The sequence below is a fragment of the Odocoileus virginianus genome, chromosome 10 (genome assembly GCF_023699985.2).
Source record: "Odocoileus virginianus isolate 20LAN1187 ecotype Illinois chromosome 10, Ovbor_1.2, whole genome shotgun sequence".
NCBI lineage: Eukaryota > Metazoa > Chordata > Mammalia > Artiodactyla > Cervidae > Odocoileus > Odocoileus virginianus.
The window spans coordinates 66,469,570-66,495,039 of NC_069683.1; the positions used below are offsets into that span (position 1 = coordinate 66,469,570).

At 38.5% G+C, this 25,470-nt stretch overlaps 1 protein-coding gene across 3 annotated transcripts in view; it reads left to right on the forward strand.

The window, feature by feature from the left end:
• ARHGAP42 (Rho GTPase activating protein 42) overlaps positions 1-25,470 on the forward strand; it is a 315,416-nt gene that overhangs the window by 156,905 nt on the left and 133,041 nt on the right. For 2 of the 3 annotated variants that reach the window (XM_020868796.2, XM_070473665.1), the window contains one exon: positions 21,823-21,894. In XM_020868796.2, coding sequence (XP_020724455.1) covers positions 21,823-21,894 — 72 coding nt within the window. Of the gene's footprint in view, positions 1-7,344; positions 7,447-21,822; positions 21,895-25,470 lie in introns of those variants that run through there. The other variant, XM_070473664.1, reaches the window with a different exon arrangement.

Below are 25,470 nucleotides of genomic sequence, written 5' to 3' on the forward strand. Positions count from 1 at the left end.
TACTTTAGGCAAGAATACTGGAGTGGGTTGCCATTTCCTTCCTCAGGGGATCTTCCTGACCCAGGGATCAACTCACATTTCTTATGTCTCCTACATTGGCAGGCCTGTTCTTTGCCACTGGCGCCACCTGGGAAGTCCCCAATACAAAGGTAGTAAGCATTAACCATTAGCTCATGTCACTCTTCTGTTTGTGGACAGCTATAATGTTTAAACCTTCTTGAGTTCTCTTATAAGACCTTGGGCACACATTCTGTGTGTTCATTTCACATCATTTTTTCTTCCCATCCTTGTTCTTCTTTTGTTTTATTTTTGACCCTGTTTTAAAATTATTTTCTCTTGCCATGTGTAGCATCTTTGAAAGACATTTGGAGATTCTGTTTTAGAACATGGTAGTATTTTGTTGTTCAGTCTCTCAGTCATGTCCGGCTCTGCAACCCATGGACTGCAGCACTCCGGGCTTCCTTGTCCTTCACCATCTCCTGGAGCTTGCTCAAACTCATGTCCATTCAGTCGGTGATGCCATCCAACCATCTAGTCCTCTGTTGTCCCCTTGTCCTCCTGCCTTCAGTTTTTCCCAGCATTGAGGTCTCTTCTAATGAATTGGCTCTTCACATCAGGTGACCAAAGTATTGGAGCTTCAGCTTCAGCATCAGTCCTTCCAATGAATATTCAGGATTGATTGCCTTTAGGATTGACTAGTTGGATCTCCTTGCAGTCCAAGGGACTCTCTGGAGTCTTCTCCAGCACCACAACTCAAAAGCATCAGAACATGATAGTTCAAAGGGGAAAAAAAGAGACATATTTAGCCTGTTTATAGAATACATAACTCTTCAGTCTTTGAGGATCGGCAAGAAAAGAAGTAGAGTGTTTTCAGTAATAGCCCAGCTCACTTCCTTGGGAACCATCCTGATTCCATTTTTGTTTGTTTGTTTAGTCTTGCGCCAACATTCATTGTTTGAAACAATCTGTCATAGTTTTTCTAGTGTCTCAGTGAAATTATAACCTGTTTAGGACATGCGTTACATTCTACTTCCATGTAGTATAAGCTCTAGCATACAGCCTACATATCATCTATAGAAAACAACTATATCATGATATAACCTTAGCATCATGATAATCTCTTAGCATCTAGCAAGGTGTGGTAAGCAAGTATGGGTTCAATTCTTACGGAGCCATTATTATTACTTACAACACTTGTGTTCCTGAGATATGACAGTATCTGAAAATCCTAAATTTATTTCATTGGTATTTTATGGTCATTCAGATAAATCATTAATTGGAGACAAAGCTCCTTTTTCTTAAAACCTGAACTTTCTCTGTAGTCAAAAAGATGAATGTGAATGTGTTTGAACATGGCAGTTTTAAAGTTGTCATTCCCTGGTTAATTGGGATAAATATATTATACTATAACTTCCACTGCTCCACTAACCAGAAATACTCTTAACAGGATTTATTATAAAGAAAATGGAAAGGAGTAGCTTGAGAATATTTGGAATAAAGTCCTGAGATGGCACAGAGCAGAAGTACCATCTCCCAAAGACAGAATTGATACCATGTGAACCACTGCCATAGAAACTGATAATCAGGCAGTGTGTTCAGTTTTATGTCAAATAATTGATGATTCTTAAGATGTAAGAAGCAAACTAAGAGCTGGAATGATTGCTCAGATCTCGCCTAAAAAGACATTACGGTGTCGGAGCATCCTGTCAACTCTAGGTGTGCGACATGACCCTTGGTTTTTACTTTGTGGATTGTAGGTTAAATGAGAAGTAAAAACTATGAACTAGCCTTTAAATTTTACATTGTTATGAAGTAATAATATTAGAAAGGAGGAAAGAACTTCTAAAAGCATATATTGAATGTGTGCTTTAAACATACAGTCCACAATCTCTTAAAATAGTTAAGTCACACAGCACTTGCTCTTTGTTCTTTGTTTCAGCTCATCGGAGGCCCCTGTCACACTTCTGTCATTAACAGTGTCTTTCTAGGGCAGTAATTTTCAAAGGAGAGACTGAGTTTGAAAATGTTCGTCCATCCCTTGAGCATTTCCTCCTATGAGTGGCTCAAGAAACTGCTCATGACTTCCCACTTTTGAACACAAATAACTAAAGGCCTTTGATATTCAATAAATAAGCTATGTACATTGGAATTATCTATCTTTATAATGCTAATAGCAATACTAAGCATTTAATATTTAACGCTGATTTCTTAAAACTTTTTTGACTAAATATGTTGGTTTTAGAACATGTCAAAAAGAGAAAATATAACCTCACCTTCTCTTTGCTTCTCTTTCTTTCTCTCTCTCTTTCTCCCTCTTTTTTCTCTTTCTCTTGCTTTTATGCTACCAGTTGGAATGGTTTAATAAAAGAAAGAAAAAAGGAGAGATAGCGTAAAAGCATTCATGTTTTAGAATTCTTGTATTTTTGTGTAAAGCTGTCTTTCTCTGATGAGGTACCTAATTGCTTCTTGATAATGTGGAAGAGTGTTTAAAGTTGTCCTTAAGTTTGTATTAAAATGTTAGTAAGTGATCACTGAGTGAGGACAGACTTGAGTTCGCTTGAGTTCAGTGGGTAAAAGGCACAATGTTAGTCTTGAATTTGCTATTCAGCATGGGTACAGTTTCACCTCTTTGGGCTTAAATCTCCTTTTGAATGGGACGATAGGGGATGTGATCATCTCAGGGCTGCCCCTAGCTCTAGATTGTTTTCAGTTTACTTTAACCTTGACATATGGAAAGTAGATTCAACTTGTAGATACACCATGAAATATAGTCTCTTGGCAAATCAAGGCTATACACTTTTGTGTATGTAGACACGTACTTTATAATTAGATGACATTGAATGTGATAAATGGAGGTCACCACTCAAGTTAATTCAGATACAAAAACTCCCTTTCTTTCACCCTAGGAAGCAGTTGTTTTAACCTTATCTGTGTAGCCATAGAGAAAAGCTAAGAGTATTTGGGTTTATCTGATGGGAAGTTCTTGGCAGTTAATACCAAAGGGTTTTTCCATAGCTCTTTTTGTTGTTTTTGCTTTTTGGTTTGTACAGGAGTTGAGTTCAACTTAGGGGCAGAACTTCCCTTCAACTCTCAGTGGAGATCACTCTTCTTTGCAGTGAGAGTAGCTTTAAAAACCTCAGGTTCAATACTTTCATCAATAGTAATGCATGTAATAGTACAAATGGGAATTCTATTTTGAAGATAATTTGTATTCCTTTGTCATTTAATCCCAATCTGTATTTCTGTGATAGCTAGTATCAGTTCAGTTCAGTGACTCAGTCATGTCTGAATCTTTGCAACGCTATGGACTGCAGCAAGCCAGGCCTCCCTGTCCATCACCAACTCGCAGAGTTTACTCAAACTCATGTCCATTGAGCCAGTGATGCCATCCAGCCATCTCATCCTCTGGGATGCGATAAAAATTTCATACTGTGATTTTCAAGGCCTTGCATGTTCTGGACTCTGCTTTCATCTTAGGCCATTCTCTGTTGCCTTCCCCTTGCTTTAATTGTTCTGGTCTTCTCCTTCCATCAACATGTCCAGCATACTTCTGTTTTAGGATGCTTGCCCTTGCTGTTCTAGCTGCCTGGAGTCTTCCTCCACATCTTTGAGTGGAAATTATAGAGAGTGAGGAGTTATTATAACTCATGCCTTAGTCCCCGAGGTACCTCTTTACTGAGCCTTTTGCTTACCACTCAAGTTCATATCTCTGCTGCCATAATTTTTTGTTACATCAACTTTTGCATTTTCTTCACAATGGCTATCATTATCTGATATTATCTTATTTATTTATTTTTGTTTAATTTGCCTGTCTTTCTGAATTATAATAGTGCCATGAGAGCAGGGCCTTTGTATTCCATAGTAAATATTTGCCTGAAAACCATTTAAGCTCAAGAATTAAGTCATGAATTACAGCCTAATGATTGAAGTATTTTATTTATTTATTGGTTTATATTTATTTAATATCTCTGGCTGCCTCAAGCGTCAGCTGTAGCACGTGGGATCTTTGCTGCGGTGTACAGGCTTCTCCCTAGTTGTGGCACACGGGCTCTCTACTTGGGGTGTGTGGACTCCCTGCTCTGTGGCCTGTGGGGTCTTAGTTCCTTCACCAGGGATCAAACCCACGTCCCCTACATTGGGAGGCAGATTGTTAACAATGGACCACCAGGGAAGTAGTGATTGTATTTTAAACTAAATTATCAGAAACTTCTAGGTTTGGTTTACAAGCAATTCATTTGTGGTTAATTTTAAGTTCTCACTTGCAAAGTTATGAAGAATAATTTATGTGTTGCTTCTAGGTGGACAATAAACATCATTGGAATGGCCTATTAATCCTATATTCACTATCTTCTATATATATCTGAGCCGAGAAGGAAACGCATTGTTACCATGCTATCTTGAAATGAGCCTAGCCTGCAGTTAAGTTGCCGTTATTTCAGACAAGAAGCTATTCACATTCTGCCCCACATGTAGATATAGCTGGCAACTGTTTTTTCCTAAGCCCAGTTCTCAGTGGACCTTGCGTGGCACTGATCCCCGCCCCTGGGTTGTCATACTGCCTGAGACTTCCCAAGGGCCGATGGCTTTCAGACACACAGAGATTAGCACTTGTCAGTGAGCAAGATTTACTGGTTGTTAGGAAGCATGGAGAAAAGTCTTAATGAAAGAAGCCAGAGAAGTAATAAGACGTTATTGATGGGCCAGTGAGTGTGGTAATGGTTGGAAATATTTAGAACTTAGGTTCCCTGGGAGGTGTAATCTTTGGTGAGGGGCTCCAGTGAGAGAAAGGGTATGGTGGTGCCTGGTCTGAATAAACACGCTGGAATAAAGGCCAAATAAAGCCTCTGTGGTGGCAACTGAAGAGATGCAAGTTTCTGAAAACAAGTTTTACCCACTTCACAACTTGACGTAAGCTTGCTCTTATTTTTTGCCTTTTGTCCTCAACAAATGCTCTAACAGTAACACAGTAATGTAATTTAGTGCCTTCTTAATGTAGATAGTATGCTCCCTGGCTGGTAAGTTCAAAGTCCACAAGAACCTCTGTGTTTCATTCCTCATTCTTTCAAGGGTGTTTATAAGCCTAATTGAAGTTTTGGCACAGGATAGCAAGGCATCTTCCAGCGATAAGACAGAAGGCATTGCTTATTCATCCCTAATAAACATTTAAGGAGAGCTTGGTTTGCCAAAGAGCATTCAACTTGCCTGCTCTCCCTCCCGTATCCCCAGAAGTCTTATTCAAGATTTCTTTCCAAATGGTAACTAGAGTATATAAAGAATCAGGATAAATTACAGAAGTTAATTTTATCCATTCACCTTTAAAAGTAGAAATGAAAATTTATCATTGTAATTAAATTTTGTTTGTATATATAGTGAAAATCTATAACCTGGTGTGCCCAAGTAGAAAATCATTGCTGTTCAATCGCTCAGTCGTGTCCAACTCTTTGTGACGCTATCGACTGCAGCACTCCAGGCTTCCCTGTCCTTCTCCATCTCCTGGAGTTTACTCAAACTCACGTCCACTGAGTCGGTGATGCCATCCAACCATCTCATCTTCTGTCATCCCCTTCTCCTCCTGCCTTCAATCTTTCTGAGCATCAGTAAAGTGAAAGTCGTTCAGTCATGGCTGACTCTGCAACCCCATGGACTGTACAGTCCGTGGAATTCTCCAGGCCAGATACTGGAGTGGGTAGCCTTTCCCATCTCCAGGGGATCTTCCCAACCCACGTTTCTAACCCAGGTCACCCACATTGCAGGTGGATTCTTTACTATCTGAGCCACAAGGGAAGCCCTTCCCAGCATCAGAGTCTTTTCTAATGAGTTGGCTTGTCCCATCAGGTGGCCAAAGTATTGGAGCTTCAACCTCAGCATCAGTCCTTCCAATGAATATTCAGAATTGATTTCCTTTAGGATTGACTGATTTGATCTCCTTGCAGTCCAAGTAGAAGGTGGTCTACCTTCATAGCTGTTAAAATCCTCCTTCTCCCAAAAGAGACAAGGGTGGGGGGTCTTCAATATTGATTTCCATTTACTTCCATTTTCTGCTTCTTCATTAGTGTCACTAGTTCACATTCAACTAGTATAAGAGTGCATAAATTATTATTTCAGATCAAAACTAGTCTATAAATAGGAAAATAACAGTTTGTGTGAACACATAGTCCAGGGTTGTTCATATTACTTCAGTTTGATCTTGGCATTTTTTATTTGCTAACTTCCACTCCCTTTCCCCACCTGCTCCCCTATCCCTGCTTGCAGCCAATGAGCTTGTACCAGGAAATGTTTTTTGGCCTGTGACAGTATGCCTCAGATGCTACTCTAGGATGTGGAGGATACACAAGTGAAAGCTGGAGGCACAGGCGTTTTCTCAGAAATACTCATAATTTGGCGGAGAAGACAGACTGGCCCAGGGTGGCCTGCAGTGTTCTGTGATCTGGTGAGACAGTGTAGGATCACAGTCCTCCAGGAGTTGGAAGAAGGTCCTTAAAGTCCACAGTGGAATGTTATTCAGCCCTCAAAAAGAATGAAATAATACCATTTGCCGCAACATGGATGGACCTAGAGATTATCACACCAAGTGAAGTAAGCCAGACACAGACTAATCCCATATAATATTACTTATATGTGGAATCTAAACAATAATCCAAGCAAACTTATTACAAAACAGAAATAGACCCACAGACTTAGCAAACAAACTTGTGGTTACCAAAATGGAAAAGGTGGGGTAAATTAGGAGCTTGGGATTAACACATACACACTCATACATATAAAATAGATAACCAACAAGGATCTACTCTATAGCATAGGGAACTAACTCAATGTTTTGTAATAACCTGAAAGGGGAAAGAATGTGAAAAAGAATGTGTGTGTATGTGTGGGTCTAATTGAATCACTGTGCTGTACACTTGAAACCACCACAACATTATAAATCAACTATACTTCAGTAAAACAAAACAAGACACCTTACACTTGGGAATATTAGGGAAAGCTTACCTAGCAGGTGGCACTTGGGCTGAGGTTTACAGGATACATGAGAGACATTTAGATAAGAGAATGGAATGGGTAAACTGGGGAAAGATAAGTTTGGAAGAGGTCACAGCGTGATCTAGGCTTGGAAGTCATGCTGTGGTAAAGAGGAGACTTCCTGTGGGAGAGTCACAGCGGACAAGGTCATTAGCAGCTTGGCAGGGGCCCTTTCCTTAAAGAACTTGGGATGGTATGCTAAAGAAAGGTCTTTCATATTGAAGGTTGTGGAGAGATGATACAAGCTGGAAATTAACATACTCGTCTTTTAATTTGTAGAGACCATTCTGACAGTTGTGTGGGAAATTAAATATGAGAGGATTTCAGTACCGGGGCTGAGAGATGTGTAAGGTAGATGTTGCTGTCATCTTGGAAAGAGGTGATGGGATGCTTGCTGAGGCCGTGGAGACCGTGGATTGGATGTGGAAGGTGAGGAGGCTGCAGGCTGGGGTCATGGGGCAGCAGGGTGAATTTGGTGCCCTTCTCTGAGAGGAGACAAACGGAGAGTGGTGTAGACTGGACCCTGTCTTGAGGGTGTGTTTTGAGGTGCCTATGGGAATGGGGCAGACACTTGGTTTACAGAGAGGGCATTTAGCAGAAATGTCTGAGCTGCAGAAAAGATTTATAAGTCATGGGCTTCCCAGGTGGCTGAGATGGTAAAGTGTCTGCCTGCAATGCAGGAGACCTGGGTTCAATCCCTGGGTCGGGAAGATCTCCTGGAGAAGGAAATGGAAGCCCACTCCAGTACTCTTGCCTGGAAAATCCCATGGATGGAGGAGCCTGGTAGGCTGCAGTCCATGGGGTCGCTAGGAGTCAGACATGACTGAGCGACTTCAATTTCACTTTCTTTCTTCTTGTAATGTTTGAGGCGTGAAGCTACACCAGGTCACCCATGGATAGGGTGTGGTTTTATCTCGCAATGTGAGCAAAGGTGAGTTAGTTGAGTCTGTCTGCTCCCTTTACTCTGCAAGGGCATTCTTGAAAGCTGATGAGGTGAAAAGGCCTTTGAAGATGACCTGAAGATATACCAAGATGATCTCATGATGGTAGGCTTAGCAGGGATGGGGTAGAGTTCCTGAAGATATACCAAGATGATCTCATGATGGTAGGCTTAGCAGGGATGGGGTAGAGTTTTCAGGTACTGAGTTCATTAGCTTTGTGTCTTTATGTTGGCATATGCAAAGCTGTTTTTCTCCTGATGGTTGTAACGTTCAGCTTTATCATATTCCTAAATTATCTGACAATGCATTTTCTCATCCAGCACTTTCAGGTTCATTAATTTTTTGAATCATTAAAGTATGCCTTGACTCTAGTCATACACTAAACTGTGTTAGGAATTACTAAAACTGGAAAGTTACAAACAGGATGCAACTGTCTGCAGTCACAGTCACGGAGCTTGTTTCATAGGGCTCTGGTTTGGAGACATGGGTTATATTGAGATAAGTAAGATTTTACAAGCAGCATCTGTCTTCTTGTTTGTCAAAACTAGGCATCTGGGGTGGGTGCAAACTTTTGTTCTCCACTAAATATACTCTCTTAATTTTTTAAAGAGGGAGCAGAAGACGAGAGAAGCAAGAGATTTTTTTTCCCGTGTCTTTTCAGGTGTCTCCTAACAGCATTACTGCTTTGTGTTGTATCAGGTTCTATGTGACATCTTGAATGCTCTAGAATCTGCAGGTCTCAGGCTGTCTCCTGCTGTCAGTAAGGAAAGTAATTCCAAGCTTGATTTTCTGGAAAAGAATCTTAACATCCTTTTACCCAGTTATATGAACTGAATATAATTCAGGCCATAGCCTGAGGGTAAACCCCAAAGAGGTCAGATGTTAATGATTTATTAAATGATTGTATTTTCTATTGGGACTTCCTTTTCACAGATAAGGAAAAACTTATTTTTTTTTTTTTATGTTTGTCGTGTGTTGTAAAGAAGAATTTCTCTAGTATTGACATATCCCTCATATTTCACATGATATAAGACCTCACAGAAAAGGCTGAGTGAGGTTCTTTGCTTCATTGGGTAAGAAAAGTTTTTGACAGCTGTACAGTGTGGTAAACTAGCTCATAGTTTATGACCAGATCTGGCTTTGGAAAAGACCAGGAACGAGAGTTATAACATATGGAACTTATTTGAGAAGTAATTCTTAGCTATGACTAAGAGCCTGTGCTCAGATGCCTGGGAAAGTTTAAAAGAAAATGTTTGCAAAATAAATCATATCTCTTGCTTGCTAAATTGTAGGACTTAGATAACTTTTGGGTACTCATGGACTTCTGTAATTTTGTATTAAAGCTCTGAAGGTTTCTCTTTTAATCCATTTTTTTTCCCGGTTTTATTTTTAACAACACCGTGATTCAGTTTGTTGGTTTATTCAATTAAGGAATTATTTATTTCAAAAGATTATCTTCTCTTCCCCCAGCCCCCAGAGATCCTTAAAATATTCACATACAAGCAGTTGCTACAGTGGTAGTTTATAGGAAAGATACTCTGGGTGTGTATGAGCTTCTGGTGCTGTTTTTTTTTTTTTTCCTGAACTGTACAAGTCCCAGTTACAATGTTTCCTGTATTTATTTATATCAAGATAGTATGTGACATAAACATCCCAAGTACGTGTTGTACCAGTGAAAGTGAACTAGGAAGAGGCAGTACTATTGTGGTTATGTTTCTGAATGAATACTCCTTTTTTCTCATTTCCTAAACTTTAGTTAGGTAGAATTATGTGGGAGAAATGCTCCTATTTTAAGATAAAAATTGCAATAATCTCTTCCTAATCTTCCCTGTGTCTATGCTGATTCTTATCTCACGATTACATTATTATAACTTAGCATTTCAAGAGCCAAGAAAATCTTTATTATTCAACTTAGCTTGACCTTTTATCACACACAGTTAAATATGACATCAGCGCAACAATGAAATTGTTTGGGGATGCAATAGAAAGCATGTTTCATTTTCCAAAAAAGATATGAATAGAGAAAATAATGTATGTACATTTCAGCATTTATAAATTAGTAAACAGGAAAATAATCATCTTATTGCTGTAATACTATAGTCCTTTTTTCAGGTTTTCCTTTGTTTAGTGATAGCCTTCTCATATTTCATATAACTTTGTTTGGGGGCAAGACTTATTTTTGGTCATGCAGTGTATTCTTATTGTCTGAGAGTGTGCAATGTGGTATATATAGTTAGACTACTTGGGTTCATGGTGTGGTCCTGCCACATACCAGCTATTTGTGACTTTACTTGAGTTACTTAGTCTCTCTGGATCTCAGTTTCCTTAACTACAAAATGGGAATAATAATAGTACTTTCTTTAGGGAGCTATTGTGAGGACTGAAGGAGAACCCCCTGGGCCCAGAGTCAGTGTTACTGAACTACGTACATGTATAAGTAGAATGCATTTTCCCAGCCTTTGTCCGATGGTTCAGTTACGGAACTACTGTATGTGTGTACTGTAGAATGCGTTTTCCCAGCCTTTGTCTGATGGTTCTGTTACTGAACTACGTACATGTATATGTAGACTGCATTTTCCCAGCCTTTGTCCAATGGTTCTGTTAATGAACTACTGTACGTGTGTACTGTAGAATGCATTTTCCCAGCCTTTGTCTGATGGTTCTGTTACTGAACTACGTACATGTATAAGTAGAATGCATTTTCCCAGCCTTTGTCCAATGGTTCTGTTAATGAACTACTGTATGTGTGTACTGCAGAATGCATTTCCCCAGCCTTTGTCTGATGGTTCTGTTACTGAACTACGTACATGTATATGTAGAATGCATTTTCCCAGCCTTTGTCCGATGGTTCAGTTACGGAACTACTGTACGTGTGTACTGTAGAATGCATTTTCCCAGCCTTTGTCCGATGGTTCTGTTACTGAACTATGTACATGTATATGTAGAATGCATTTCCCAGCCTTTGTCTGATGGCTCTGACTGGCTTGCTTTCCTCCTCCATGCTTTCAGCCTGTGTTCTGTATGTAACTCCCCTGCTCAAATCCCTGTTCTGGTTTCCAGCTAAGGTCTTACAGAGCCGTGTGATTTTCCTTCTCAAGTTTTCAGTTCATCACAACAGTGTAGCCAGCCTTAAGGATGGCGAAGCAGAAAGAATTTGGATGGTGGTGTGCATATCTTATTTCAGGGAGTTACTGCTCTTTCCATTTTAACCCACTATGGCAGTTTGTGTGATAATAATCTTCCCTCTGTGGCATTTTGACTTGAAGCATAATATTGCTTTATTTTTTTGCAAAACTGATTTATAAGTGAAGACCTTTGTGTGAATGTAGTAGAAGTCATTGTAAAGTAATGGTTATTTGTTTTTTTGTGTGTGACTGAATTTTTTTCTAAAGATAATATTGATTAGCTTAGTTTCAGATTGCTACCTGTATCATTATAGATTGCTACCTATGTTATATAGCATATATCAAAAGTATATTTTATAAAATACTTTTCTTATTTTCAGAAATACTTAGTTTCCTATAGGTAGGTTGTCATCCACAGTAATATGAGGAACAGTGTTTGTTACAGTAATTCATGCAGGCACCAATTATGGCTACTGTAAATAACTTTACTAATTTAGCAGTAGTGTGTTGAATTTCCCCTATGGCAAAAGCACTTTGCTAGGCAATTACTATTCAAAAATCAGTAAGACATTATCTCTACCTTTACAGGGCTGGAAGGTAGATGTATGAATAACCTGCAGCATGAGTGCTGTCGTTCTTCCTGGCAAGAGATGTTTAGAGCCAGCATCTTGTGATCAGCCTGCAGTGTCCAGGTTTAGCTTCAAAATCGATTAAATCAGCACTACAGAAACTTCCTGTCACTATGGAAGCCAGGAAATACAAAATCCTTGTTTTGTGTAAAAGTAAGTTTAAGTGTAGGGAAGTACAACTGAGTTCAAACTTTTAGGTGCTGAGAAAGACATACTAAGTTGGTACTGTTTTAAGCCCACAGGTACATGTTTTAAAGGGATGCTTTAATAACTAGATGAAAGGACTCTTGTATAGTTAGCGTTCTTTACCGCTGTTTATGGTTTAGTATTAGTGCCTTCCCATCACATGGTTAGCTCTGAAGCAGTGAGGTGTGGTTAAAAAGTAAACTGTAAGCTCTTGGGGAGCACTGTGTGTGCACGTGTGTATAAACCCTGGTGTGTAATGCTGGCCTATTTCCGAGGTGTAGAAATCTACCTCAGCTGAATTTGGCTCAAGTTGCTGAATGTAGGCTGGGAAGAGATGCCTCATAGTGGTCCCCGGGAGCCACTGTGAGCCTTCCCAGCACCCCCGCCCAGCACAGCACTCAACCCGCCGCCCACCTTCCTGCGCTTGCTCAGTTGCTACTTGTTTTGGTTAGGTCAGTCTCAACTTTGTTTAGATGAATCTCTGTCCAGAGAAAAACTCCTTCCTCCCTCTGTCCTCTGTCCTGGCCTTCTCTTCTCTTCTAACCCTCCTGTGATCGCAAAAGCTGCAATAAGAAATTTAAGGAATTGCATATACATTGGGATATCTTAAATCTTTCTTGAGGCTCTGACAGTCTGCCATTACATAAATATGGAGCAATCATGATTAAAATACATTAAGATCCAGCTACTAAAATATAACTGTCATAAATTAACTGACTTTGTTTAATGAATTTTCATTTCTTTTATAAATTTTTATAAACTTCTATTGGAATTTTCCTTGAATTCACAAACACGCCTTTAAAAAAAACACATGATTCTAATTTCTCTCTCGAAAGATGTTTTTCCTAGTGACTACCTAGAAGGGTAGAGGAAAATTAGCAAGAAGTAGCATTAAAAGAGGAGGAGGTGATAAACATGGAGTTACATAAACTATCAATTTGTTCAGGCTCCTTCCCCCTGACCCCTCACTTGAAGCCAATTTGACTCCTCTAAACTCTGGGATAAAACCTGGGGGAAAAAAAATCTTCCTTGTGGCTATAATTGGTGCAGCTCGGGATATACAGGGTTACTGATTTTTAAAGTAGGGGAGAGGGGGAGAGGTATGTCTCCATTAGCAGGAGGACACTGATATACACAGGAAAACTGTGTTACAGGAAAATCTTTGGTCATCTCTTACAGGGTTGAGAAACATGAGGGCATCATAGAAATTTAATACCAATGCCACTGGAGATACACAAATTGAGGGGATGATGGGGTTTCCTGAGAATGTGCAAAGGTACAGGACTGCAGAAGTAACTCCACCAGTTTCTGTGCATAATGTTTTCACCTAGTGGGGAGTGCAGAGCAGTTATTTAACACCTTGTAACAACTGAGGTGACAGTATTTCTTGCATTATTTGGAGACTGTGTTCTAAAAGATAGGTTTAACCTCAACATTTTCCTTGTATGACCTTTGAGGTAATGTGGTCATATATTCTATAGGAGTGTTTTCCTAAGTGCATACTTTTTGGTCAAAATCAAAAGGAAAGTATTTGTTACAATGAACATATGTGCAAGATGTTTGGAGTAATTGTTTTAAGTAATTTTTAAGATGTCAGTCTTAATTGTATTCTTCATATATCTGTTATTTAAAGTTGAAATATAGTTTGACCTTTTCTGCTGTTTTTTTAAGCCTCCATTATAGGCTTCCCTGATAGCTCAGTTGGTAAAGAATCCGCCTGCAGTGCAGGAGACAACAGTTTAATTCCTGGGTCAGGAAGATCCCCTGGAGAAGGGAAAGGCTAACCCACTCCAGTATTCTGGCCTGGAGAATCCCATGGAGTGTATAGTCCATGGAGTTACAAAGAGTCAGACACGACTTAGTGACTTTCGCATGATAGTTATAAATGTGGTAATTAGGATGGCAATAAGTAGACACAAGTTTGTGAGGAGGCATATGTTATGGTTAGACCTGTTGTTTACAGATGTTTTCTACAATGCTTGAAAACTTTAAAAGTATCTTTGGTTCAATCTACCGTTAGAGATTGCTGGATAAGAAAGAATAAAGCAAAAGTAGTTTAAGAGCAACAAAAAATCTAAGAAAAATAACTTACCTTTCTAGTCCAGATAAATCAATATTCAGAGAATTTCATTTGGTACAACCTAGAGTTATGACACTATTAGATCACAGTGGATTGTATGAAATTTTGCAGTTTACCCCTCCCTTCCACTTTCTCAGCTATGCTATAAAAATGGCCAATTTCTTCTTGGATGAATGCTTTTCTGCTCCCTTGTCTTATGAGTATAGATGGTTTTTTATTAAAAAATAGCTAACTTTACTTTGAGTTATATTCAGGACAGTCATAAGCTGTAGAAGCAGAGAAGTTGCCATTTAGCCTACTAGCCACCATGTTCCATTTAAGAAGTCTTGGCATCCAATACCTGCTGGTAAGATTTCACTCTTTTATTAATATATGAAACTCCAGTAGCAAATTCCTAAGTCATTTAAAAAAATATATTATTGTTTTACAGTTAACCTACTCAAAAAGGATGAATTTAGTTAAGAAGCAAGTACAACTTTGTATTAATAGACTCTTATGATCATTATATATAAAATGTAAAAATTTTTGTAAACAGGCTATGAGATAAAGGCATATTTTCATACTTACAGAAAGGAAACAGACATGGAGTGTTTGAATAATTTGACCAAAATCACACAGTTTTCATGGGATAATTCAAGAATTAAATACAAACCCATGTACTTCCCTAGAGAGTATACGTCTACTTAACTTCTGAAATAAAAAATGGGATTACTATAGCATCATTCTCCAAAAACTTAGACCTCTTTTTCTAAATATATTCCTATAAGTATTATTACTGGTAGAAGTAAAGGTGAAACTAATATTAAATGTAAGTGAGTTGGATCTAAATAGATGAAATCCAATGAAGTAGGATTCATCATAGAACGCTGACTTAATAAGTAGAATCAAAACATCCAATATTGAAGTAATAAGTGACATTCAAGTAGAAGTTTAATGGATTATTGCGGTAGCCAGATAACCTTCCATGTTTTCAAAAGATGAAGGCATGGTTTTTCAGAGTACGTTGCTATTCACATTAAAGGATAGAAAGTAAAATACATTTAGTGTTTACTTCATATTACTTATTATATGAAGGTCTTGTTCATATGTCCGTCCTCCACACTTTCTGTGAGATTTGGGTTTTGAGTTCTAGTTTAGAAACGCTCAAGGCTTCCCAGGTGGTGCAGTGGTAAAGAACCTGTCTGCCAATGCAGGAGACGCAGGAGACGTGGGTTCGATCCCTAGGTCTGGAATATCCCCTGGAGAAGGAAAAGGCAAACCCGCTCCAGTATGCTTGCTCAGAAAATCCCATGGACAGAGGAGCCTGGTGGGCTACAGTCCATTGGGTCGCAAAGCGTAACTGAGCATGCATGCACGTGACAACTAGAAAAACTGTGGGTTTACTGACTTAAAGGAATGCCTCTTGTGAGGTTGTGGAGAGCTAACTTAACCAGTATCTAGGAGTGAAACTCAGGCTATCCCAAGACCACATGCCGTAGCTTTATCCAAAAGGGGGGCGGGAATAGGACAGGGGGTTGGAACAGGCAGCGAAGAGATACTTGCTTGTAATCTGAAGGACTCTGCTCTGACTTCCCCAGTTATAAATACCAGTGAGAACATGAGCCAGTCTTACCTCAGCCTGTTCATAGGTGTCTTCCATATTGATTGTGTTCAGTCTACTCAGTATATATACCTTTGTGATATTTTAACTTTGTGTGGATTGATTATAATAGCCATCTCAGCAGGAAATTGTTTCTGCAGTGAGCTACATCATCCATGTTTTATTTCTATAAATAGCTTGTTCTTTGTAGCCTTCTGAAACAGTTGCTTTGATAGCACTGCAGAAAATCATTAAATCTCTTCAAAAGTATTAGTCGTTCAGTCGTGTCCCATTCTTTGCGACTCCATGGACCATAGCCTGCAAGGCTCCTCTGTCCATGGAATTCTTTAGGTAAGAATACTGGAGTGGGTTGCCATTTCCTTCTCCAGGGGATCTTCCCAACCCAGGGACTGAACCCAGGTCTTCTGCATGGCAGGCAGATTCTTCATCTGCGCCACCAGGGAAGCCACAATCTCTTCAAAACCTGGAGTCTTTCAGAGCTTTTAGAGGTAGAGAATTATCTTACATCTTGGTGGGATACTGTAATCATTGATTTGTGATGAGCTCTGACTGGTACCAACAACAGTCAAGTTTAACCAAGACATCGAAGGGGAAGAGAAAGTAAAAGTGTAAGAAGAATTACTTTGCAGATTTGTTTTATTCCATCACTACTCACTTCCTTGGACAGACAAGTTATGGTAAGGGTCTCTGCAGTGGAAAACAAGCATTGAAAATTCCTACAGGATAGCTTTTGAAAATTCATGGTCTGTAGAAAATTATAATTCATGTGTACTTGGAGAGAAAAAAACTCAAACATGTTTGGATAATGATTCTTCTAACCACATAAAAACATTTTCTAGCCATTACTTTTGAGCGATTTATGAGCACTCCCTTGTGGCTGTTTATTAGAGTCACTTGAAATAGCAAAAAAAAAAAGCAACAGGAAGCTGAATTGCCTGGTTTAATGTAATACACCCACAGTCAAAGTGTGTCTACCCAGTAAATGCAGTATTGTAAAGGCTTATTACCCAATATTAGATTTGCTTCTCTGATGCGGAAAATAAATGAAATAGCTGTGATTATTTTTGAATTTAAAAATGGACCAGTACTTACAAAAATAAGTTTTTTAAAACCAAGGTGTAGATAATGGTTAAAAATTATAAAATAGTTAACCCTTAATTACTGAAATATGACCTTTTCAAAAATTTATCTTATCAATATCTAGGGAGAGCATTAAAATTGCATTTGTATTTTTCCTAAAGCCTCTTAGTGAGGTCATACAAAGTAACACATTCCAGAAATATTATGGAAGTTTGAATCTCCTGAACTCTGTGACTTGGTTCCATGCCCTACCCCCCGCCCCATCCTCTAGTATTACCTTTTGTAAGGAGTTTTATCAAACCCCCTGCATAAATTTGAGGAGAAAGAGTTCCATGTGAGCCAGAATTGCATTTCTCCAGCAATTTAAAAAGCAATTGCGTTGCTTTTTAAATCTTGAGAAAGTCACCAGTGTTGTAGCCCGGATTCAGATTTCTAATTATGGTTTCTTAGCATTTTGTATGTTATTTTCTATTCAGTTGTAACAGTAACCCTTTTAAGCCCATCTAAATTTTAAATACCTTCTTTACTTCACACTTGGATTACATCAGAACTGGAGAATTTCATCCGTGTGATTGACCAGTGGGTTGGGATAAAAGGCATTCGTCCCGTGGAGGGTGTTCAAAGCTGAGAGTCAGGAGCAGACAGTTGAGTTGTAAATCCACTTTGCACCCTTTGAGTGTTGGTGTTTCCATTTTGATCTCTTGAATTTGGATCCACATATTGTGAACAGCAGCCCATTGACTGCATACAAGAAAAGCATCATATGTCAGATGTAAAGCCACACATATGTTATTATGGTTTATGGGAAAATGTAGGTTCCTGTTATCTACCACTGCAGATGGGTACTCTGAAAATGTTTCTGTTAAATTTATTTGGATTTCAATTTCTCCATTACCTTTTAAATCATCTTGGAAATTCTCAGACTGCTGAGGATGACTCTGAACTCAATAGTTGACATTGTGAATTCTGTGATGAAACAAACATTTATTGAAAGCCTGCCATATGCTGAATCTATGCTTGCGATGTTTTAAATATGTGTATTTTTCCTTTGATTTTTATCAAATTCTTGAGAGATACCAAGATGAAGGCATTGAGTCTTAGCAGTTTAGGTGCTGAGATTCGAAATGGAACAGGGTCTAACTTCAGCATTCACATTCTTAATATATTCCAGATGATTGTTATATTTTGAACTTCATTACTCATATGAACTCAACTTTAATCTAGATATTGTGAAGGGCTTAGCATAGTACTTGGCACACATTAAACACTCAACAAATCATATCTCTTGTTATCTCTACCACTCTGTTGGATGTTTTTCTTCCCCCTTTTTTTTTTCTGTTTAGTACCTCTGGAACTTATGTTTTTATTCCTTCAGTTTCACATTAATAGAATGAAAGCAGGGGGAAGAAAGAAAAAAATTGAGCAAATCCAAAAACAAAAGAAAGAGATGAAGAAATATGGAAAAACTAGAGATAGGAAGTAATACTTGCCCCACTGAGTGGTTGTTAATTATCACATTTGGCTCAAGTTTATATTCTCACATTTTGTTTTATTCCCAGGCCATATTTACATAACAGCCAGAGAATAGTTGTGGCAGAGATTTAAACTATTGGATATGAATGTGAGTGCTAGCATCTTAGTACATGGATCCGCCATCCACTCTCTTTTCTTGTCTTTCCCAATAAAAAAACATTTCATTCGTATTGACTAGTTCCATGTTTTGAAGTGGGATACTCTGCTACGATATTTCTGTGAATCTTTCATGGCATCAAAAGTAATAGGTGCAAAGTGAAATTCATTGTCATTATTCTTCCCTGCCAGATCCACTCCCTACCTCATTTACCCCAGTTCTTAAAGTGATGCTAGAATCCCAGTGCCTGAGGCTGAAAATTAGTGTCGCCTTTGATTCCTTCGCCTCTGCGGTCCCTGCTCCCCGTCTGTCAACGCCGCAGGCCTCTGACCTAGTCGTCTTTTCAAACCTGTGTTCTTCTCCCAGCCATTCAACTGGCATGTCTTGTCCTTATCTCTTCATTCTCAAAGTATCCTGCATGTTACTTCCTAGAACAAGGTTTTACATTAATCCTCTTTTTAGGAACCAGCAGTGATTTCCATGTTCGGGTTACTTTGCTTAGATTATGGGTATCCTTTCCTTATTGCAGTTAAATTTTCTAATAGTAATTACACACTTTTCTCCAGTTAGATGATTTTATTAGCTAATAATACATGGAAGCTGCTGTGTGCCAAAACTTTTCAACATACTTTATATTCACGGTGCCATTTCCATTTTTAAAAAGGTAACTGAAGTCCTGTAGCTTGGGTGGTGCACTCACAATTGGGGTGGACTGTTAATGAATGTGCAGTAAATGCTTCTATTTGTCCCTCTGCTGCCCCCTTCCCACATGCCATTTGCGTAATTCTATCTCTTGCCTTTTTTATGGTGATGCCTGTTCCTAGGGTATTTTTTCTCTTTGGTGTATCCAGTTCATATCCACTTCCTGTTCACCTCCACTATCCAAATACTACCTTGACTTATTTAGTTCTCATGGATCTTTTCTCTTGTCAAAATTCTGATGTGTTTGTGATAAATTCTGCATAGTTAATTGTGTAACTATTCTCAACGTACTATGATCAGTTTTGTCTCAAATATTCTGAAAATTTTAGCAGGACTTTATGACATTAAATTCTTGTTGAATGAATATTTTTTTCCCCTTTTCACAAGTAGGCATCAGCTTTCTAGAAGATACAGCCCATGCCTTAATTTTTTCCCTTCCCCACATAGCTCAGTAGTGTGCTTGGCACATATGTAAGCACCTGGTGATTGAATGTGGGAATGTCTAGGCCGTCTGCCTTTTGTGACTTTCATAGGAAAATACCTTCTCAGAATGTGCACATAGAGGTACTTCAACCAAAAGGGTAGTGTAGAAGATTCGGGTATAGAAGTATATCAGGTATATCATTACAGACAGATATTTGTTATATATGTTTATTTGGAGATATTAAAAACTAAATCTTGAGTACTTTCTGGATGTAAGGCACAGAACTAAGTGTTTTGCATTCATTATCTTCATCCTTAAAATCAAGTTGTTAGGTGTTACAGCTGGTGATCAGAATGTTTAAATAGCAGTTCATAAGCTATGGAATTGGGTTGAAAGTCAGCCATTCTTGATTTTAAATAATGTACTTGAGAGTTGTGCTGTATATCTTCTTATTCAACCTCATTGTTGAGTTTTCACCACTTGAGAAATATCTCTTTGCTTAAGATCATTACCTTTAAATATATTAGGTCATGCTGGTTTCCAGCATAAAGCAGACATTCAGTAACTGTTGGCCTTTATTGTTGCTATTTTTCCAAATTACACTAAAGTGTCCATGACACTGTCTTTCCTTGTGTGAACTTTAAAGGCAGAATCTGTTATTTATTATCTCTGTAAGATCTGGAGAAATATATATGTGTATGTTTCAATATATTTGAAGTTTCACCAGGACAAAGAGGATTTAGAGAGTGAGAATTAAAAGTGAGCTAGTTTGCTACTGTTTACAGTCATCTCTCTGTAGTAAAATGCCTGCTCAGTGTATCTGGATGAATGCCTGTCCAAACTCACAAATAGGAGGTAGGTGATGGGTGTCAGAGGTATCTGTGGTGGCTCTCAACATCTTGGGAAGGATTTTGAGTATTGATCTACTTTGTATGTTTTCACAATGGAGGATTAGGTACTTTTTTCAAGAGGACATCTCATTTTCCTACAAACTGGAAAATGACAGAATCATGGGAAGCATTATTTAGTTTTTATTTTTGTTAATACAGTCTTTGTGTGTTAGATTATGGAATTTAAGAAATAAAGCTCTACTAGAAAATAACCAGTTTAGTAAAAATGCTGCTGCTGCTGCTAAGTCCCTTCAGTCGTGTCCGACTCTGTGGGACCCCATAGACAGCAGCCCACCAGGCTCCCCCGTCCCTGGGATTCTCCAGGCAAGAACACTGGAGTGGGTTGCCATTGCCTTCTCCTTAGTGAAAATAATTGAAAGTAAAACCCATTTATTGAAATTTTAAAATTGTGATATAATGTCAAACATTTTAAATTGTAAGAAGAATATAAGGAGCTTCTATATTTGCTTTAACCTATTTTAAAATAGTGACTTATTTGAAAAATAGATTTTTCTCTTTATCTTAGCATTTGCTAACTCTGTAATAGGTCATAGTATTATCACAGTGGTAGAATGAATGATAATTTTGTTAACTGGGCCTACCTTCCCCCTCCCCCCCTCAACTTTATTGGTATATAATTCTCATTATGGAAGTTTCAATTGTATAATATGTTGGTTTGATGCATTTATGTATTGCAAAATGATTAATATCATGACATTAGCTAATATCTCCATCTTGCCACATTATTATTTCTTTTTGTCATGAAAACATTTAAGATCCTGTGTTTAATGTTAATGCTTTTTAAAGTGATTTTTTAAAAAATCAAGATTTCCTTCCAGCATGTTGCTTCCCTTAGAAATATGTCTTCTGTATCCAGTCACTGCCCCTGACCTAGCTTGAAACCCCTCACAGTATTCGTACAGATCAGTTTAAAGATTTATCTGTTTGAAAGTTTAAGTGAAACCAGTTTGGAGTTTTGGGCTAAAACATTGTTCGTTGAAATAAAATCAGTTACTGTTTTAGTGTGGATGGAAATATTATGAGAACATGCAGGCAATGCCCAAGTGTAAGGAATCTAGTTAAATAGGGAAAAAATAAGCCTGATTTTATCTTGCAGCTGTACAATTACAATATTCTAGCGGCAAGATGGAAAGCTTTTATATGGCTCAATTTTCAAATGATGCTTGAACTGACTACATTAAACCAGTATAATTAAAGGTATCTTAAAATTTAATGTCTGATGTGTAGTTAAATTTTAGAATATGAAGTTTAAATATTTAAGATCTCGTCATGTGTACTTGTTTTCACATTATTCACAAGTGGAATAATTTGTGAAAATTTAATTATAAAGTAGAAAAAGACTATACGACATGCGTGAGGTATTTTTTATTTCATTTATAGAAGCAAAGGGAACAAAAAACCGTTTATTTAAGTAAGTGGAATAAGGGACATATCTTTTTTTCAACATTGTTTGCATAAATTATACAGAATTTAATGTATTTGTATTTTTAATTTCAGATTCAAAATGCTAATGATGTATTAATTGCACCACTTGAGAAATTTCGCAAAGAACAAATAGGTGCAGCAAAAGTAAGTATTACATTTTATTATTCTTCATATATTCTCTTGATAATTAAAGATAATAGATGTAATTTCAGATGTTAACTTTTTGAAATTAGAGTGACCTTTTGAAAATTCTGTACGTCATTTAAAATTTTTGTACAGAGCCTATTACAAAGACTGGAATTCTTTTAAACAGAAGAAAGATACTATTCTCCTACTGAAAAGAGAAAAAGTCAGTATAAGTGAGTTTCTTCCATACCAACAATGGTAGGACATTAGTAGTTTTAAAGAGGGTAAAATCATTGCAAAAATATGGTAAGTATCCCTAACACCTATATAAAATAAAAATTAGGTATGTATGTTGAAAATTGAGGCAGTAATTATAAAATTGCCTTTATTTTTTTGTATTTTTTATTCTTCATAAAAATATGTGTTTGTGGATAACTTTAGACATTTTTACATGCCTCTGCATTAATGTTTAATTCCTTATGGATCAATTAAAATTTCTATGAGCCTAATAATTTCTGAAATTTACTGGCAACTTCTTTCCTAGTTCCATGTTTAACTACATTCTCAACATCGAGTAAGGACTTAAAATTTGAGTTTCTAAAACAGAATTCATCATCTGTCATACTCCCCCCATCCTTTCTCTGTTTTGGTTTTCTAATCAATGACAAACCCTTTTCTCCTTTGAGCAGTGTTTTCATTCTCCTGCAGAAATATTTCTCCTTCTATCCTTCTCCCTTCTGTCTGAAATTGGAATATTTCCTTGGAATATTCCTTGGAATATTTCCTACTTGTTGAAGTCTTGCTAGCTCTCCATGGCTTGTTTCATATCTCTGCACCAGAAAGAAGCCTTCCTTTACATGGGTCTTTCCTTATACGTCTGTTCCCTTCCAGAATTGATTTTTTTCTTAGAGGATCAAGTAATCTCTATGTTTATTTCCTGTGAAAAGCTATCACAGTCTGCCTTGAATTAGAGTTTTATGTGCACTTACCCACCAATTATGAGCCGTTATCAAGTCAAGAACGAAACCAGAACCATTGTGTGTTCATTAATTCAGCAAACGTCTGTCAGTATCTCTGTGGCCCACTTAGGGCGTTTGATGAGGTTAAGGGGCGCGACTGTAAACGGGACAGACGAGCTCCCTTTTCTGCTGTCGGTTATTATCTTCTGTGTGTTTACTAATGCACTGAGGGTTGTGGAGCAGAAGTGCACGGTGCTTTGTGAGAACGTGATTAATGGAACTGACCTTGCCCAGAGAACCACGCAATGCCTTCTGGAGGAAGTATTGGTTAAACTGAGAGCTGAGTGATAGGAAAGAAACAGCTGGGAATGGGGATACAGGCAGGGGAAGGGAGGGCCCTTTGTCACATTCCCAAAGAGGGAACAGGGTGGATGTGAATGAAGGCCTTGAAGAAGGAGAGAGTGGCATTTTAGAGTAAAACATTTTAATGTGTTTGGAACATAGAGGACCGTGGGGATGGAGGACATGTGCACACCTTTATTAGTGCTTCACAGTGTTTACTCCTTATTCTGTTTTACTTATTCACTGATCATGTAAAGAAATGTAGGTATAGGAGCGATTATACTTGCACTTTAAAATATCACTCTAGTGGGACTGGAGGAGGGGGTACTGTTTGAGCGAAACCAGTTTGGGAGTTAATTGTTAGTGGCTGTGGGTTCAGAAGGGGATGGCGCCATGGAGACAACAGAGTATATTTCAGACAGAAAACGAAAAGAGTAGGAAAAGGGAGCAACAGGACTTTTCAGGGATAACTCCCAGGGTTCCGTGTTTTTTCCAGCGGCTTACTGGCTTAGGCAGCATTTACATTTGAATGGCTGAAATGGTGAGTTTGGCCTTGAGTCAGTGACTGAACTCAGGGTTTCACCACGCCATCCAAGTGGACAGTGACTTAGCAGGTGTGTGTTCAGATCTGAATTAGAAATGTGTTTGAGATTTGTCCTCCAGATGATAATTAAAATCATGGGAGTAGGCTAGAGCCCTGAGGGAAAGAAGAGAGTGAAAAGAGCACCTAAATTCTTGATGATCTGAGAACTCTCAACATTTGATGTTGGGGAAGAAACAAAGACATAGGGAGCTGAGAAGGAAGAAGATAGGAGGAAGAAAATACGAGAATGTGGTGGCTTAGAGCAAGCAAGAGTGTTTTCAAGAGTAAAATAGCTGATCTTCCTTGAGATCCAGACTGCAGGGGTTTTCACTGAGTTATTAAATCTGTGACCTGGTGAAATCCTCACAAGCAACCTGGGAGGGGAATACAGGTGTTAGTTACATCTGCTTTACAGTGAGGAAAACGGTGAGGTCACCTGCATGCACCAGACCCCAGAGCTGGGAAATCAGACTCTGTGTATGAAATCAAGCCATTTTCCTTCAAGGTCTTGGTTTACAATATTTCACTTCATCAGTGGATTTCCCTGGTGGCTCAGACAGCAAAGTGTCTTCCTGCAATGTGGGAGACCTGGGTTCAATCCCTGGGTTGGGAAGATCCCCTGGATAAGGAAATGGCAACCCACTCCAGTATTCTTGCCTGGAAAATTCCATGGATGGAGGAGCCTGGTGGGCTACAGTCCATGTGGTCACAAAGAGTCAGACATGACTGAGTTACTTCACTTTCATTTCATCAGTGATGTTTTTATAATATTAAAAAGCTTTGTGAAGAATTCTTTTTCTAGCACAGAATATTCCACGTTTGGAGCTCATATAAAATAGTAAATTTCACATTTGTATAAATTCTTATTTGTTTACGTTTGCTACAGGGGTAGTAGCATGAGCGAGTACACTTATTTTATTTTGATTTTGAAGTATCTCAGTTGCTGAACAGATCAGCTGGGAGCACACAATAGCATTGTACAATCTTGCCTACTCATTGGGAGGTTAACCTTATGAGTGAATAAATTCAGATGAAATCTTGAGCAAAAATGTGATTGCAGTGGGCCTCCTGGTGGTGTTGATTCTGTGTATTTTATTTGCCTGATAGCTCTTAGTACTATATTGTTTCTCAGCTTCTAAGTAATCCTTGTTTAGTAAAGTGAATAGAAAGCAGGAATTCTCTTCTACAATATTTGTTTAGGTAATTGTCTTTTTTTCTGGTATTACAGAAGCATCTTGGTAGGAATAAAAATCTTGAAGATGTTGATTTCTTTCTATCTCTTTACTTCCTGTTCTACTTAGTTATTTTCTTACTTGGTAAATAAAGTGAATTCTACAGATGACACTCAGCCGATTCTCACGGTCTTTGCAGTGGAGGTTTTGCACAAGTGAGTGCAGGCCTGTGAGGGAGCTAGAGGAGAGTTCCGTTACAGCGGGACACACTCAGCTTGGCGCTGGTGGGAGACACTGCGTCCACGTGGCCCATCCCCACAGGCAGGTGGTCCCGTTCAGATGAAGTGGATAGAGTCCGTGGACCACAAACATTCCCTTCGTGAGGTGTGTCTTTATGGAGCTTTGAGACACCTGGTCCTTCGCTGTGGGAAGTGAGGTCCTGAGTGACGTACCGTTGTGGGGAGAAACAAACCCCTGCATCTGTGAGAGACGGTAGAAGGGAGTAGTGATGAGAGTGCCAAACTGAAGCACAGCGGAG